Source organism: Borostomias antarcticus, assembly GCF_949987555.1.
Source record: "Borostomias antarcticus genome assembly, chromosome: 21".
Lineage (NCBI taxonomy): Eukaryota > Metazoa > Chordata > Actinopteri > Stomiiformes > Stomiidae > Borostomias > Borostomias antarcticus.
Genome location: NC_140254.1, coordinates 15,242,420 through 15,260,538, shown reverse-complemented (window position 1 = coordinate 15,260,538; position 18,119 = coordinate 15,242,420). Strand labels below are relative to the sequence as shown.

Below are 18,119 nucleotides of genomic sequence, written 5' to 3'. Positions count from 1 at the left end.
GTTCCCAGGCTGATGAAAGAGCATTGTTCCAGAGATTGTTTCATGAAGATAAGTTTCATTTCTTAAAGCGGGGCTGCCCATATATGGTACCTTTTTCCTGTTGTTGCTTTTGTGGTCGGGCACTTCTTATCTGAGCAAAGACACCTGCACCAATCATCTGCTCAGCACTTTTGTTTTCCAAACGTCACACGTGCTGTATGGAGTTGATGGAGGCATGTGTGCCTACAAACTTTGGAGTGCTTGTGTAGATGTGAGCTGTGTGTAGATGTGAGCTGTGTGTAGATGTGAGCTGTGTGTAGATGTGAGCTGTGTGTAAGCACAGGATCAAGGAAAGTACAAACCAGATAGGACCAAGAAATAGTGGTCTATGCAGCAGACATAATGCAATAAATTTGAGGCAGGAGGGGAACCCACAGACAACCTCGAGAAAGGTCTCTGTGACCAAATCGTTGACTTTTTAATAAATCAATACAGAGATGTGTGGGGGGATCTTCATGGGATTTGATTCCCAGCACCAGTAAAAAGAGCACGTTGGTGTGCCTGTTGCCTCTACTCATCAGAGAACAAAAGTTGGCAATATGCCTCGAAATATGTAAGAGAAGATGTTTTTGTTTAATTGACAGTGAAGAACAACTGATGTAGAGAATGAAAGAGAATGTCTTAACGCCTTGAAGGGGATGATGGCAGATCCTTTCGAATAAGTACCCTTTTGAATGCAAACCTGATCTGTCAATACATGCTGATCATATTGTGCTTTGCTACACGCTTACAGTACTCTTAAATACAGACATGTACACTCACACCTACATTCAAACACCCCTAAAGAACACACCTCACTCACACAGGCATTCACACCCAAGAGAAAATATATATATACACACACACATATACATAAACTATACATTTAAGATTTGAGAGAAATGTTATCATGTTTAGTTTTAAGTAAATGATTTGTTTGAAAGTAATGAAATGATAGAGGTAAAGAACAAAGCCATAAGAATCAGTTACAGTATGTTTGGTATGGCTGTTTGTGTGTTTGTTTCACAATTTGATCCTCAGAAAGGCTCGTTGTGAAAGATTGAGTTGGGGAAGCAGGATGTGGCGGTGGTGAGGAAACAGGTTGTTGCACTTCACTGGTATACTCACAATAACATCAGGCTAAGTGCGTGAATCTCTTGTGAGAGCGCCTTTGCCCTTTTGCAGGACAGAACGTTCTACGGGTACTAACTGGTTTGGTTGATGAGGAAATGTCGACCACGCTAAAGGTTGACTGTTGAATTCTGGGACTTTTTAGAGGCATGTTTCCGATGTGGGAGTGTCTCTTCTTGGGTTCATGTGGGGACTTTCCATGACGACATGCTGGGATGGAACAAAATGGCTACGTAGTGAGGGCTGGAGAATGATTCACTGTTCATGGGTATAAAAGACTGTGCGACCGTTAAGTCGGAGAGATGTCTCCCCTGCTCGAGCATCGACCAACACTCCTAAGCAGAAGATTCGGCTGAGAGTCTCCCAGCCCTTCACCAACGGCAAAGATTTCCAGCGGTTGTCCTCCTCACAGAGAAGACCTGAACTCCAGACACTTGTTGCTCTGAAGGACCGTTGCGACTGATACCACTGAAATACCTGGGCACAGTCCAAGAAAATACCTGAAGATGCATTTTATAATGGTGCCTGGAGTGGTTATAAGTAAGAGTGTGGTATACTACTGACAAAGGTGAATGTCACAAAAACGTAATGTCAGTTCAGTTAGGTCTTTGTGACCCAAATCTTCCATGTCAAGCCCTTGAATGTCAGTGTACATACAATGCAGGAGCAGATCCAGCCTGTTGGGTGAAATGAGTAGTCAGATAATAGTGTCATTCACCTGCATCATTATCTCCGTCCCAGCAACAGCTCAGAGACGTCCCTGCTCACATAATTAAAAAGATGAAGTAGCTTTCACATGTAGCCTAGCATAGATATACTGCTAACCAAGACTGTATCTGTATGCCACTATGTATTTGTAAGAATTGTGTTTTTGCTGTATGGAGTTGATGGAGGCATGTGTGCCCAGGAACGGTGGTAGGAGTGTTTGTGTAGATGGAGTGCTTGTGTAGATGTGAGCTGTGTGTAAGTGAAATAGTGGTCTATGCAGCAGACAGAATGCAATAAATTTGAGGCAGGAAGGGGGAACCCACAGACAACCTTGAGAAAGGTCTCTTTTTAATAAATCAATACAGAGATGTAAGTGTGTGGGGGGATCCTCATGGGATTTGATTCCCAGTCAAAGTAAAAAGAGCACGCTGGTGTGCCTGTTGCCTCTACTCATCAGAGAACAAAAGTTGGCAATATGCCTCGAAATATGTAAGAGAAGATGTTTTTGTTTAATTGACAGTGAAGAACAACTGATGTAGAGAATGAAGGAGAATATATGCAGGATGCATTCTGAAGGTTAATTAATACATTCTTAAGGTGGCCCACATGCAGAATCAAAAACATCTCCCACAGTCAAATGTTGGAACAGGCATTTATTCAACACATTACAGGATCACCAACAACATCCATCTCTCATGAAATAGAGGCATAAGATATCAAATAAACTCAACTGTCTCAACTGTAACATTCTCTCTCTTCCACACACCACACACACACGCGCGCACACACACTGAGAACCTGATAGGAGCCAAAGCAATAATCAGGAGAAAACCAACACACAAACATAAAAAAGAGAAATACCTGATAGTGGCAGTAACATTTCAGATAGAAGGATGGTGCATGCCATGTGATTGGTGTAATGTTACAGAAATGTTATTGATGGAAATATTTAGATGAGGAATATTGCTACATTGCTGTGGGGATGTACAGGGCCTCGCCCTTATTGTGAGGCTAACACAAATATGACTATTTCTAAGTACAGGCACATAATAGGTCTACGGTCTGCATGTAGGTAGCTGCAGAGTGCTCTGAGCATGTCCCATATACACCAGGAAAACCAACCTTCAACCCTGTTATCTACTGTACGTTCTTGTCGCGCTGTCCCCTATACAGAAGGACGGTGCTGAGCTGGGAGCTGTGCAGGAGAGGTTTCACTGGTGAGCCTTCTCTGGTGTTTCTCTGCTTGCAAATATTAAGACCTGTGTATTGTTTTAAGACCATTAAGTCTCACCTTTACCAGGGTAATCAGGTGGAGATTTTTCCACCAAGAGTGGACAACAAAAAATATCGGAAGAGTGTGATGAAGAGAAATTATTTTAGACCTGAATCTTCTCATGAATAAACTAATTGCAAAAAACAGACCTTCAAATGGAGAGCACATTGTTAAGTTACAGTTTCACGCTTCCACAAAGGGACTGAAGATTTGAGGAGTGTCTGATTGAAGTAGAAAGTTCAGGTCACAGACAGGCACTTAATTGAGAGACAACTCGTAAAGACACAACTCATCGAAACTAAATCACTCAAAAATAATAAGGACACAAGCACTCAGTGATGCCAGAGGAGGTAAACATCAACATCATCATCAACATCATCGCCACAAGAAACACTTCAAACTCAGACTCCTTTTGTAAGAGTGTGGAGAAGACTTTGTCCCAGTGCCCTAATGTTGCTCTCTTTTTTCACTTCCTGCCTCTGTCACTTTTCTCACTTCCCACCTCCGTTATCTGTGTTGCATTACTTTACTTAAAAAAGTGAGGAAACCCGTTGCCTTAGGAAAATTAAATAAAGGAACTTATATTTGTGAGAATATTTTTTGCAGGGACACATAACTAAGTTCAGTAAACTCGTTTGAAATGCGTTTCAGAACAACAACAAAAAATTAAGTCAGATGGTACATATGTTTCTAAGTTAACAGGGCATCATATTTTACAGTGCATCTTCTCCTCCACTACTGACAAACTGATAGCCGAAGAGGACTATCACACATGCCAATGCCCGGAAAGAGTCAACTTAACATTGAAATAGTCTCATTTCTATCGCTTGCCTTTGTTTTCTCATTAGGAGTGTAAGGAAAAAAACTCTTTGACCCCTCCCCCCACCCATATCATGTCATACGACCCCCCCCACCCCCCTTCCCACACACACGCCTCCTCATATCTCCTCTCCACGCTGCCCCGGCCCACCCCTGTCTGAGACCGTGCCCCTCATAGCTCGTCATGGGCGACTTCGTCTGCCTTCAGTTTGAACTCCTCTTCAGTGATCTTGCCATCTCCATTACGGTCCTGGTTGGAGAACATGTTATCGATGATGCGATAGGGGTCAAAGCCTGGGGCCAGGCGACCTTTACCCTCGGTCACCTGACGCAGGATGTAGTCAGTGAACTACAGAGGAGGAAGAGAAAGAGAGAGAGTTATTATTGAGTTATTCAGTTCCAGTAGATGAGTAAATATGAAAGAGAGGAGGAAAGGTGTAAAGCAGAAACAGAAAACAGAGTAAGTAAAAAGAGCTTGCACGTCCATTATGCAGACCAAGTGCAGGACAAACCGAAGTAGCGAATGAGAAAAAGAGTAGAGTCTGCACACTGGAGAATATAGAAAATGGACTGTGTAATGGGAAATTGTGTTTTTGTACATTTTGTATGCTTATACAATAGGGAAGACCCTGACACTCAGAGTGACCTTACATCACCACATGTGTATTCCCAAAACGACTGTATGCCTGTACTCCCAACATGTACTCAGCATGAACTCTGTATGTATTCTTGGTCTATTGTATGTATTCCCAGATGTACGGTCCCATGTTCACTCCCATGTTTTGTGACAGTCTCGATGAGTGGTGTGTGTCTGGTCTCGCCAGATAGGGATGTGAAACCAGTTTTGGGCTGTTCAAGTGTGACAGTTATTTGACTTATGTCCTGTGCCTGGCGAGACTGGTGCATACTTCCCCTTTTCCAAGGACTGAGAAACACCCTCATGACAGTCATATAAATCATTAATAACACTTGTACTCATATTTGACCTTTGACACGACATTTTCTATTTAATAAACTATGGGGAATAGTGCATTTTCTATTTAATAAACTATTGGGAACAGTGCATTTTCTATTTAATAAACTATTGGGAACAGTGCATTTTCTATATGTGTTGTGATTTATTTGATTTAGTCCCTCTGTCTTGATTATGATGTTATTAAACATTTCATTAAGTGATAAAGTGTAGTTTAAACAAGAAACTCTGATGTATACAGACAAGAATGTGTTGGAGTATTGGAAAGCCTATCAGTTCCAGACTCTGAAAAGAGATTTACAACAGCCAAGGGGCCGCCTGTGAGCTCAGAGACCATGACAAAAGAGAACATGAAGGAAGATTGTGCTACACACACTGCATGAAAAAGCATTGCTGGAGTCTGAGTCTGGGTTTTGTGGTCTCAGTCTCTCCCACACACACTCTCTCTCCATCTCTCTCTCTTTCTTTCTCTCTCTCTCTCTCTCTCTCTTCTAAATGATGTTGGAGTGACCACAGGTGGACCACATGCCTACCTCGGATGGCTCCACTTTCTGGTCCTTGTCCATGTCCATCTCAGTGAAGAGGTCAGCTGATACCTCATCGTTCCAGATGAACATGTAGCCGTCGGGGAGGCCCTCCTCCATCTCCATCATCTCGATGTCAAACACCAGCACGGCACTGCCAGGCACTTCCCCATCTACACACACACACACACACACACACACACATTAATACACACTTGTACGTTGTCTATACCTCTTTAGTTAGATATTAGTGTCTCTCTATTTCTCTTGAAACTACAGTAGTATGACTCTTGTCATTAAGATGCTCATCCACGGCCCTGTTAAGAGTTATGGCTGCACAGCTGGATGGATGGATGGATGGATGGATGGATGGATGGATGGATAAATGTATGGATGGGTGGATGGATGGATGGATGGATGGATGGATAAATGGATGGATGGATGGATGGATAGGTGAAACGATGGATGGGTGGATGGGTGGATGGATGGATGGATGGGTTGTGACCAGGGTCGGAGGGGGGTCGGCCACTATCTTTCTGGCCTGCTACTCCCTGTTCTGGTTTGGGTAAGAGTTTGTGTGTCTGACCCTACTGAGTCACATTTGAGAGAATGCTTGTTGTTGTCTTGCTTGTAAACTGTCCTCCCTCTGCAGAGTTTTTTGAATAAAATGCTTTACTAAGAAGCGAGGCTAAATCTTTCTTAAAGTTTATTAGAATAATATTCACGACTCGACCAACTCGTTTGCCAAAATGATCTTCAAATCACTGTCACAGACAACATGATATCCATTTAAATACTACGTAGTGACGTGTCGTTACGCCTTCGTTAGGTAATTAAAATCTTCAAAGTTCTTTGTTCAGTAGTTGAAGTCAATCAATGAGGCACTGGAAACACTCAGAGTCCGATGCAACAGGCTTTATTGCTTGTTCAGCAGTACAGGCAACAAGACCGGTGGGTTCTCGAGAAGACACACACTCAAACTGACTGATACAGCTCCTTATATACCTTTTCCGGGCTATCCCCGCCCTTCTAGCTTGACTACAACCCATTTTTTAAAACACACCCCTAAGTTGGCATGATTCTAATGGTGTATTAACATATACATTGCAAGTGCTTCCCCCTAGTGGTACGAGTTCCCGTGTAATTCTAATGGTGTCTTAAAACTGTATTGTAAGTGCTTTCCCCTGGTGGTGGTTCACAGTTTGATTCACCATTAGCTTCGTCCTTGAACCAGGCCAATTTTTTAAAAACAATGTACGTCATGTGCACCTGGTTGTCAAAACAACCCTTCAAAGTCTTCAGTAGATAAGACTTAATTAAATAGCACATAATCTTAGCATGTGTCAACTTTATCTTTCATAGAGGGAGCAACAACATTTTCCTCTCGCTTTAGTCATTCTTTAGATAAGACACCTGTTGCTTAATCTCTAGTACATTCGCCTTTTACTCCTTAGTGCAGATTCTACTTTTCTGCTGATCACTCGGCACATTCTTGTCTGTTTGCCTTGTCTGTTTGCATCTTTGTATCAGAACATCTGCACATTCTTGTCTGTTTGCCTTGTCTGTTTGCATCAGAACATTCTCGTTCAGCTTAAACTCTTTTATTCAAAACATGTGTAATAACATCTTAATTAGAACAAAGGGTTGGGTCTAATTAGGGCTAAATCAAATTAAATCACGACAGTAGTCCAAGACTAAGTAAATGTTGGGGTGTGTATGTGTGTGTGTGTGTGTGTGTGTGTGTGTGTGAGTGAGTGAGTGTGTGTGTACTGTACTCACCCACTCCCCTCTCTCCATAACCTAGGTGGGGAGGGATGACCACATGTCTCTTCTCTCCTACACACATCTCCTTCAGCCCCTCCTCCATTCCAGGAACCACTTGATTGGCCCCCAGGACTATGTTATACGTCTTCCCGTAGTTGTACCTGTAGAAAGAGAGAGAGGGAGGATAAACGTGTGTGTGTTTGTGTGTTGTAATATAATTTATAATTACAATATACTCAGTAAATGCATGTATGTAAACTTCAGGCCTGTAATCCCTTCTTTGGTAGAGTATGAGAAAGGAATGCGGGCTGCGCCTCTGTGTGTCCAGAGAGATAGACAGACACATGATGCATTGCACTAGACAGTGGATGGCAAGGTCAAGGGGCAGGTGATCAGGAGACGGCTTGAGGCCCCTAAAATTATGAGGTACCTAAAAGTTTACATTGTGTCAACGAACTGACACAAACATCGCAAATTCATCCATGTATCAAGTTCTTTTGCGTCAGAGAACAAACCTGTACTTAAGGCAGCGTGAGAAGCTCATCTTTGTGCATTCTCTACTGATTGACTTGCTGTGTCTTTCTGTATTTGAATCCGCCATTCTTCAGGCCTGAACGAATTAAAACTTAACAAATTCTCACTTCTGAGGGACGGTGTGGTGATTTCAAGGTTCCTACATTGAGTAATTCTTACACAGTGTGTGTGTATGTACAGTATGTATGTGAGTGTGTGTGCGAGTGCGTGTGTGTGTATGTATGTGAGTGTGTGTGCGAGTGCGTGTGTATGTGTGTGTGCATGTGTGTGTGTGTGTGTGTGTGTGTGTATGTATGTGTGTGTGTGTGTGTGTGTGTGTGTGTATTGTTGTGGGCACAATAAAGATGTATTGATAAATGTAATCAATGCAAGTGCCTTCCTGCAAGTGCGGCTGTAGCTCAGTTGGTAGAGCGGGTCGTTCAATGATCGAAGGGTCAGTGGTTCGAATCCCAGCTCCAACTGTCCACATGTCAAAGTGTCCTTGAGCAAGACACCTAACCCCAAATTGCTCCCAATGAGCAGGTTAGCACCTTGCATGACAGCTACCGCCATTGGTGTGTGAATGTGTGTGTGAATGGGTGAATGAGAGGCCATTGTAAAGCGCTTTGAGTGCCACTAAGGTGGAAAAGCGCTATATAAGTGCAGTCCATTTACCATTTACCATATAACCGTTTGATTGCAACCAGCCCGGGACGAAGTGTCGTTTGATGGTTTGTCACTAAGTCTCTTAACAGCAACTCTTCCGTCTGCATGAATTATCATCAGCGTATCAAAACTGCAGCTCTATGTGAGTGTGTGTTTGTGTACTCACGTAGAGTCCACGGGTGATCCGTCCATGAGTGTGGCGTTGTAGTGGTATCTGACGTAGTCCCCTTTCTTACTGAGCGTGCCACAGACCTCAGGCTTGTAGGTGACGTTCACCTCCACTTTGTCGGACGGGTTGTGGAAGTCGATGATGTGAACGTCGAACACCAGCACTGCCGAGCCTGGGATCTTAGAACCTGATAGAGAGAGAGGGAGAGGAGAAGGAGGAGGGTGGTGTGGAAGTTTAATCAATGTTATTGCTTATGCTTGAAGTGATATGCTTTTTCTTGCTTTTTAAGTATATCGTTTTTGCCTATGGTTACTGTTGTGATTTATTTTTGATTAAGCCTCTCTATCCTGATCATTTTTATTGTAATCATTTAATTAAATGGTATGATATACTCTAGACAGAAAAGGCTGATGTAGCAGAGGGAATGCTGATGAAGCAGCAGGAATGTTTAAACACTAGACACACATCTCCATGTCTGTTTATTCACACTGTTCATCATCCCTCGTGTTTGATCATCATCCTCCATGTGTGATCATCATCCTCCATGTGTGATCATCATCCTCCATGTGTGATCATCATCCTCCATGTTCTCAGATCATATTCCCCTGCTCAGCAATTTGGTTGCCAAATAAAAAGTGCACATTGGAGTTTTACTGTTTTAAAAAAAAATACTGGAAAGTCCCATCCAAACCTAATGCTGTCAAGAGTGATAAGTTAGGGGTCTTTCCGTCCACTAGGGGAATTTTTAGACACCATTAGATTCAAGCCAATTTAGTTTGTTTTAGTTTTAGTGTTTTAAAAAATGGGTTGTGGTTAAGATAGAAGGGCAGGGATTGCTATGAGAGTATACTGTATAAGGAGTATATATGAGAGTATATAAGGAGTATATAAGGAGTATATATGAGAGTATATAAGGAGTATATATGAGAGTATATAAGGAGTATATATGAGAGTATATAAGTATATATGAGTGTATATAAGGAGTATATATGAGAGTATATAAGGAGTATATATGAGAGTATATAAGGAGTATATATGAGAGTATATAAGGAGTATATATGAGAGTATATAAGGAGTATATATGAGAGTATATAAGGAGTATATGAGAGTATATATGAGAGTATATATGAGAGTATATAAGGAGTATATATGAGAGTATATAAGGAGTATATATGAGAGTATATAAGGAGTATATATGAGAGTATATAAGGAGTATATATGAGAGTATATAAGGAGTATATATGAGAGTATATAAGGAGTATATATGAGAGTATATATGAGAGTATATAAGGAGTATATATGAGAGCATATAAGGAGTATATATGTGAGTATATAAGGAGTATATATGAGAGTATATATGAGAGTATATAAGGAGTATATATGAGAGTATATAAGGAGTATATATGAGAGTATATAAGGAGTATATATGAGAGTATATATGAGAGTATATAAGGAGTATATATGAGAGTATAAAAAGAGCTGCACAGACAGCAGAGCAGTGTGTTTTCTTATCTCACCCGTTTGTTAATGTATTCTGCTGAATGAGCAATAAAACCTGTTGCATCGGACTCTGCGTGTTTCCAGTGCCTCTTTGTTTGGACTTAGAATTATTTGACTGCTGATCGAGAACTTTGACAACTCATCAACAACTGTAGATTAGTATTTTACTCAACATTACATTGCAGTTAGAAATTAGTTATATCTGTCATGTCTGTGCCCTCTAGTACTGAATCCTTCTATGTACTTGATGAGGACACTGTGGCCTCTTGTGAAGGACTCATTGATCTGTGGATGTGGGTTATGTTGCAACTGGAGTTTGTAGAATTTAGAGGGAGAGAGAAATGGAGAGTCAGAGGGAGAGAGTTGGGGGGAGGAGGGAGGGACCAGAAGAGGGCTGTAGTATCAACTCTAGATGTGGTATTTCTATCTTTATTGCCCCTGATGAATAGGACACCACTGCCCCCCTGTGGTCTGGTTGTGAAAGTGCAGCCCAGTGGTCTGGATTGGCTGGATCAGGTGGACAGGTCTAGGCAACTATCTTTGTCTCTTGCACCGGCCTCCTGTGTGTGAGGTGAACTGTGGGAGAGCTGTGATGGACATACTAGTACCACGACAAGGCCCTGCCGAGTCTCTGATCCAGAAACACACAGATACAGAGAGGCACATCATTCTGACCACACCAGAGATTACTCAGGTTCAGAAACAAAGTATGTCAGTGGTTATTAGTATTATATATATCTCTGACTGCTCCAGTCACAGTGAGAGAAACTTTGCTCTCACTGTACTCCATGCACGTAATTTTATTTTATTTTTTTAAATACTACTGATCTGCACAAGTTCTCCTTATTGATTATTAAGGACGGTTAGATTAATTTCTTCTACAGTAGGAAAATGGGTATATTAGAAATAATAGTATCAAAATAATCTATAGGATATGGTGGAAAGAAGGCAGGATGAGAGGGGTGAAGTTGAGAGGCGTGCGCACACACACACAAACACACACACACACACACACACACACACACACACACACACACACACACCTGTGCCCTCCTCTCCATAGCCGAGGTGTGGGGGGATGGTGATTGTGCGTCTCTCCCCGATGCAGACCCCAATCAGACCCTCGTCCATGCCGGCAATCACGTAACCCCGTCCAACATACGTGTCATACGTGCGGTTCCGGGAGTAGCTTTGGGAGAGAAACCACATCATCAGAAACACATACACACTTTCATGCTCTAAGGACATGCCTCACAAATAATGCACAGTGGTGAAATTAAGGAGGTAGTTTGTTTTTGTGGGGCGATGCTGCCACCTTGAGTGCAATTTAGGAATAACAAGTACGAGGACCAGAGCAAACCTCCAAAAGGAAAAAGGGATTAATTACATGATCTATAATTAAATTAATTTAATTAATTGCAAATTGATCACATAATTATTTGCTGGCAAAAGCCCCCAAATGAAGATATTTCAATTCAAAGACATTACATAATTGTGGCTTTGTGACTGTGATTACTAACTGACGTCCAGTGATCCCCGGTCAGAGCAAAGTATTTGTCTCGCGCCAGTACTTCTATTCTTGTGGTCTTTTCCGTGTCATACAGCTGGTGGACTTTTGTAACTACGGTGCCTCTTGAAAGCGGCTTGTAAGTTGCCTCGGAGGAAGCCATTTGAAACGCCTCCATTAAGCCCTTGTCCTCTACCATTGAAAGTGGCCTGCAGTCCACAGCAATCCACTTTGCGATGGAGTTTGTCAATTAGAAAAATAGAAGTTGCTCATTTAGAGCCTGCTCTCAGTGAGTGTGGGTTGGTGAAGCCCGCTAGTAGGCTACTGGGGCTGATGTTCAGCCCTGAAATGATAAGTTAGGCTAGAACTGCTCCCATGGTAATTCATTCTCGCAGATATTGCACATGACCACGCTCTTATTAACTGTGCCATCTGGTAGTTTTTTTAAAGTAAACTTTCCATTTAGAGGGCAAAGCAAAGTCTGATTATCTGCCTCCTCGAGTTTGTTTGAAGGCAATGATGCTTTTGCCGCTGAATGACCTCGTAGGCTACGTCGCGCTGCAGCCTAAGGGGTCATTCAGGTCCAAATTAAGTTTATCACTTCAATAATGTTAAATTAGGCAATTACAAGAAAACTGTGCCACCTACAGCTGGACGAAATCAATGAATGCGATTAATTTGTGTTAATTTTTATAAACGCGATAATGCATGATTAATTAATTAATCTAATTAATGTGTTAAATTGACAGTCCTAATACGTACGTACATACACACACACACATACACACACACAGACCTGGAGTCAAAGAAGGTTCCGTCCAGCAGTGATCCGTTGTAGTGGTAGCGAACAAAGTCGCCCTCCACGGTTTTCCTGGGGCAGGGCTCCGGCACCTCCTGATTGCTTATAGTGATGCTGTCTTTGGGGTTGTGGAGGTCCAACAGAACCACATCAAACACCAGCGACGCCTGGCCTGGGATGTCACTTCCTGCAGGGAGGGAGAGAGAAATGGAGAGATGGACGGAGATAGATGGGGGGAAGAGGGAGGAATCAGAAGAGGACTGTAGTATCAACTCTAGATGTGGTATTTCTTATCTTTATTGCCCCTGATGAATAGGACACCACTGCCCCCCTGTGGTCTGGCTGTGAAAGTACAGCCCCTCTTGGGTCCAGTGGTCTGGATTGGCTGGATCGTTCTAGGCAAGGCTGCAACTGAAGCCTACAGGCCGCATAGCTTCTGCAGGGCCACCATGGGAGAAAACTCCACTACCCAGAGGCCTTCACTCACCATCTCCGTTCTCGCCGTATCCTAGCGACGGGGGCATGGTGATGATGCGCTTCTCTCCCACACACATTCCCAGCAGCCCCTGGTCCATACCAGCGATGAGCCAGCCAATGCCTACGTACGTGTCATAGGTGCGCAGACGGGTGTGGCTGGAAAGAGGGGGAAGATGAAAGAAGTATGTTGTTTGTGAGGGGCAGTTAATACATGAGAGCAGTCATACGTCAAATTGTAGTAAATAGGAAGTACACGCTTGCACACTGATGCAGACACCCCACTTTTGGGGTGGAAAAATGAGGCGGGACCAGAGCAGGTCTTGAACTTCGCCGTCATTCAGATTCAACGTTGTTCACCCAAAAAGGGTCGGTTCACGGATGAATGCTCTGAAATATAGGCCCATTTCACAGCAGCCCTTTTAACATGTCAAAGGAGGGCAAACACAGGTGTAATTACTAATTAATTACATTAAAGCAATACATCGCGATATTTGGACCTTTACAAACATGTCTGGTGCTAATTCTCCAATTAGATTTACTAAAAGTAAGCTGAATCGTCCAAACAGTCTACTCAGAAAGATAATACATTGACATTTATTACCTTTTAAAACTCACGCCCCCGGGACGCAGCATTCAGTCGAAGTGCGCATGCGCAATGTTGTGCTTAAACAACACAGTAGTAGCTCACTATTCTGGTGTCTATGGATATCATTTTTAGCTCAATGATATCATGGCGGAGGTGAGAAAACCGAAGCAAAACATCAAGGAGGAAGCCAGAAAAAGAAAAAGACAATCTGATAACGTTACGACAGTGCACTTACTCGCAGAGCTTGTGGGGGTGCAGTTCCGAGAAAAAGCTATGTATTGCTTTAATTATGGCCCTGTTGCATTTAGGATTTAGGTGGGCCAAGGCCCTGATATTGTGCATGCTCGTTCACTAAAATGGCTGTGACATTAAATACAACGGGACTATAATTAATTTGATCAATTACAGCTGTGTTTTCCCTGCTTTGACATGCCAGCAGAGTTGTTGGGAAAGGGACTAAAGGCCAAGTACTACCAGCAGTGATGTTAGTTAATTTGTGTTACTTTTTGTGTCTGTACATATAGTATGTGCGTAAGTATGTGCGTTTGTGTGTGTGTGTGTGTCTCACCTGGAGTCGAAGAGAGTCCCATCCAGCAGGGTTCCGTTGTAGTGGTAGCGAACGTAGTCCGACACCTCGACTTTTCTGGAGCAGTCCTGTGGGGCGTAGTAGGTCTTAGACTGAACCCCGTCCTCGGCGTTCCACACGTCCAACAGCAGAACATCAAAATGGAGGATGGAATCAGGAGGGATGACGTCACCTGGGGGAAGGAGGCCGAGGACTTTGAGACGTTCACTCTTTCTAAATCTGTCTGTCATTCTGTATCCACTTAATAAATACATGAAAAATAAATTATTATTATTATTATTATTATTGATTATTATTCTCTTTTTTTTTTTAAATCTATTTCTGTCTATTGTTCTTTCTCAGTCTGTCTATCATGATGATGGACAGCTGTAATACTAAGGCTGTAATAAGATGGACCCTGCCTTATAATGATCAGAGCTGAACGGGTACGGGTAGAAGGAGGAGAGGTGTAACGTTTAGAGTGGTTGTGATCAAATCCTTACTGCTGAGCTGGCAGTTCTCTGGCATCCATCACACTCTCTCCCTCCCTCCCTCCCTCCCATCTTTTCTTCTTCTCTCTTTTTCTCTTTCTTTCTTTCTTTTTTTCCTTCTTACTGTTTCCCTCCACCATAATCCTGAGACAGACGCTTGCTTAAACTTGTCTACATAAGCCATCCACTCAAACACACAACCGAACCCCCCCCCCCCCCCCCCCCACACACACACACTAGCCACTACATGCCAAGCAGGCCTTGGAATTCCAAATCAGAACAGTAATCATGCAAGAGAACCTACCGGTAACCTCTTTACAGGCAAACAGAAACACACACACACCACACACAACAAATGCTTCCTGGGCTTTGCCCGAGCCAATCAAAAAAAATCTCCAGCCACAGCCAGTCCGCACATGCTCAGTACAGCGCTGCAGTCTGACTTTCTCCCATTGGAGATTGCAAACAGCTGGCCGTCTGGATGCATCTTTTGTAGCTCCAGCCCACTTCCTGGCCTGTGATGTCACAGTGATCTCAGTCCACACTCAAACTGTCTCTCTGTAGGCTGCTAGGCTACTAGTTTGCTTCGCATAACGATCTGAGAACTCTCCGTTGGAAAGTGTTTGGAAAAGGGCAAGCACTTTCAAAACTACTTGACAGGTGATTGGATGAACCATCTGAAAAAAAATCTGAAAAGGTCTATCACGCGGTAACTTCAACCACTCCTTGCTGTCATAAGCCCGCCCAGCGTAGCTGCTTGTATTTCAAATTCCTCAGAACCAACACTCAAAATGTTCTCTATCGAGAGTATCCAGACTGTCTTGCGAATAACAACGTGAGCTCGCGAGATCAGGATGGTCTCGATGCCCAACCCTACTCATGAGGCTAATTAGACACACTACACAGGAATCTCACTGCTCACACACAGAACGCATACAAAGACTAGACGACATGGAATTTACTTCTGCAGTCATCGTCAATCTGATGATAGTGTCTCTACTTTATCTTTTACTGTTTGTGTGTGTGTGAGTGTGTGTGTGTGTGTGTGTGGGCGTGTGTGTGTGTGTGTGTGTGTGTGTGTTGAAACAGCTGCTGTATCTGTATAGACTTGGTGCTCTGTGTGCTTACGAATACTTATGAATAACTATGAACTAGAGAGACATGTGTGAGACTATGTCTCTCACATGTCCCTGTCAGGGGGACATCCTCTGCTATCTAGTACTTCCTGTCTACGCAGACTTCTCTGTCTCTCACACACGCACAGACTTACCATGGCCTTCCTTTCCATAGGCCAGATTTGGGGGGATCTTGACGAGCCGTCTCTCGTTCACACACATCCCCACTAGGGCCTTGTCCATCCCTTCAATCAGCTGCTTCTTGCCCACAAACACGTTATAGGTGCTGCCACGGTCATAGCTGCAACAAATACGCACAAACATCCCCATTAATTCAATTGAATACAGATGTGTGTTGTGGCGGTGTGCATGTGTGTATGTATGTAATATATCTAGCCTGTATGTATGTATGTATGTATGTATGTATGTATTTATGTATGTATGTATGTATGTATGTATGTATGTATGTATGTATGTATGTATGTATGTATGTATGTATGTAATATATCTAGCCTGTATGTATGTATGTATGTATGTATGTATGTATGTATGTATGTATGTATGTATGTATGTATGTGTACTCCTAGACATATATATTTATACAGACTGGATGTATGTATGTACATATTTTTTTAATATTCTATACCGTACACATGCTGTACATGTGGATGTACAGTATATAGTCCCTGTTCTTCTTCGTTATTATGCTACTACTGTACCTAGTGCTTTTTTCCAACCTTGCTGTAATTTCACTACTGAAATGCAAGTGAAAGTATCTATCTATGAAACCGTTTCATAAGGTTGCAAATGATTATGAAAAAACTCTTGATGGAATGCAGGTTTCACTCTTATCATCAACTCGGTGAGGCTTTCATTCACCTCACTCAGTCACTACTGGTTCGGTTGGAGAGGTGGTTGCTACTAGGATAGTTCTAGGCCCACTACTACTGCCACGCACATAGGTCCAGCAGCGCGTGAATGAATGAACTTCTGGTTAGTCTTTCGTCGCACGCACGCACGCACGCACGCACTCACACCTATACCTGTGCATGATGGATGACATGCGCTATGCGCATTGCAAACAAGTGGGATAAAATTGTCCCCCAATGCAAAAGTGTTATGGTCAGACAGCATCAAAGTAGAGAACTCCTGAGTGAGATTATCTTCTTATCTTCTACAGTAACGTTAGACTACTTAGTCCGTTACTTGTAGCGGGGCCTGTCTGCCTGCGTGGCTTGTGGGCCGACCCATAAAACACTTTAACCCACAGCTAACCGCACTCTGCAAGAGGAAAGGAAAAGTGATTTACCCACCTGGAGTCAAACTTTTTGCCGTCTGGGAACATGCCATTGTAGTGATACCTGACAAAGTCCCCTACTTTCACCGCTCGTACGCACTGCTCTGGTACGAAAGTTTTCTCAATGACGATGTCATCTAACGGAACCGGGGGAGCTTTACAGGCGGCGAACGCCACCAGAACAGCCAGATAAATCATCGCTTGCACGCACTGGTTCATCTTCATTCGGTTCTCCAAAAAAATGTGTCAGCAGCTGACTATAACGGTGACTTTAGTTTTAGCTCTCTCTGTCTGGGTTGCTTGTCTTAGTCTGGTAGTTCTTGGGCTCGTCCTCTTCTGGTCCCACACTGGATTGAATGGTCGAATTTGCGCACCACGTATGGCGCAGGCGCAGTTACGCGTCGCAGATGTGTAAACGTGGTAACGTAGCCTATGGCTTCATAGCCTACACAACTGGAAATTCCAGAGACCCCACAAGACCCCGGCGTAACGCTGGGAAAACTCTATGCCCTTTCAGCCAAACGTCCTATTGGCTAAGCTACCACCTAGAATTTAGGCTAGCTTTAGTATGCGTATGTATCATGTGTGCACACAGTTCCGCGCGGGTCTTGTGGGGCGCATATGAGGGATTCGCACTGAGACTTCAGTTCGGGGGGAGACTCGAGTTTTCCCGTTTCGGAATGTCTCTACGTGGCAGATGGGCGGGGGGTTCGATCTGCCCCGCCCAGGGGGTCATTCTAATTAGTGGTTAAAGCACAGACACTATTATAAAACGAGTTTGACACTATTATAAAACTTTTTTTTATATAATTCATCTGATATATAAATTAAACTAGGCCTACATAGATCGAAAAGTATAATTATTCACAATTTCTCTGAATGTGGACCTAGACCATCCAGAGCAGGCCTAGGTTACATTACCCCGGCTATTTATAGTACCGATCTGGGTGGGGGGGGACTTCACATTCGGGTCCATTCAAGTAGGCTAATAGGCCTTCAGCTTTTGCCGGGAATGTCTCTAGAACAGCAGTGATTTAAAGGGAGGAGCAGCTCCAGTGGTTCCCGACCCCTTCGCCTCTTCTGTACTGTACTGTGTGGCCGGGGAGGGGGAGGAGGCTGGTGGGTTCGTGTCCGGATACGTGGTGGGGGTGAGGCGGTCCCAATCCCACGCACACAGGAATAGCGGAGACGTAGAGCAGTCGGGCTGTCCCATCGTTACAGAAA

General features: G+C 43.3%; 1 protein-coding gene across 1 annotated transcript; it reads right to left on the bottom strand.

Annotated features, from left to right (window-relative positions):
* Positions 1 to 4,120: 4,120 nt before the first annotated feature.
* On the bottom strand, positions 4,121 to 17,220 carry fkbp9 (FKBP prolyl isomerase 9). The gene is made up of 10 exons (XM_084455472.1): positions 16,912 to 17,220; positions 15,754 to 15,899; positions 13,996 to 14,185; positions 12,852 to 12,997; positions 12,362 to 12,551; positions 11,102 to 11,247; positions 8,556 to 8,745; positions 7,226 to 7,371; positions 5,456 to 5,619; positions 4,121 to 4,298 (listed from the first exon to the last, which is right to left on the bottom strand). Exons 1-10 carry the CDS (start codon positions 17,118 to 17,120, stop codon positions 4,122 to 4,124), a joined length of 1,704 nt encoding a protein of 567 aa, XP_084311598.1. The 5' UTR covers positions 17,121 to 17,220; the 3' UTR covers position 4,121.
* Positions 17,221 to 18,119: the final 899 nt, after the last annotated feature.

Excerpts from the sequence above, each read along its gene's own strand:
- fkbp9 (XM_084455472.1), bottom strand. The coding sequence starts at position 17,120 with ATGAAGATGAACCAGTGCGTGCAAGCGATGATTTATCTGGCTGTTCTG. Across the intron at positions 8,746-11,101 it reads CTATGGAGAGGAGGGCACAG|GTTCTAAGATCCCAGGCTCG; the intron begins GTGTGTGTGTGT and ends TCTCTCTATCAG. Across the intron at positions 7,372-8,555 it reads GGATCACCCGTGGACTCTAC|GTACAACTACGGGAAGACGT; the intron begins GTGAGTACACAA and ends CTCTTTCTACAG.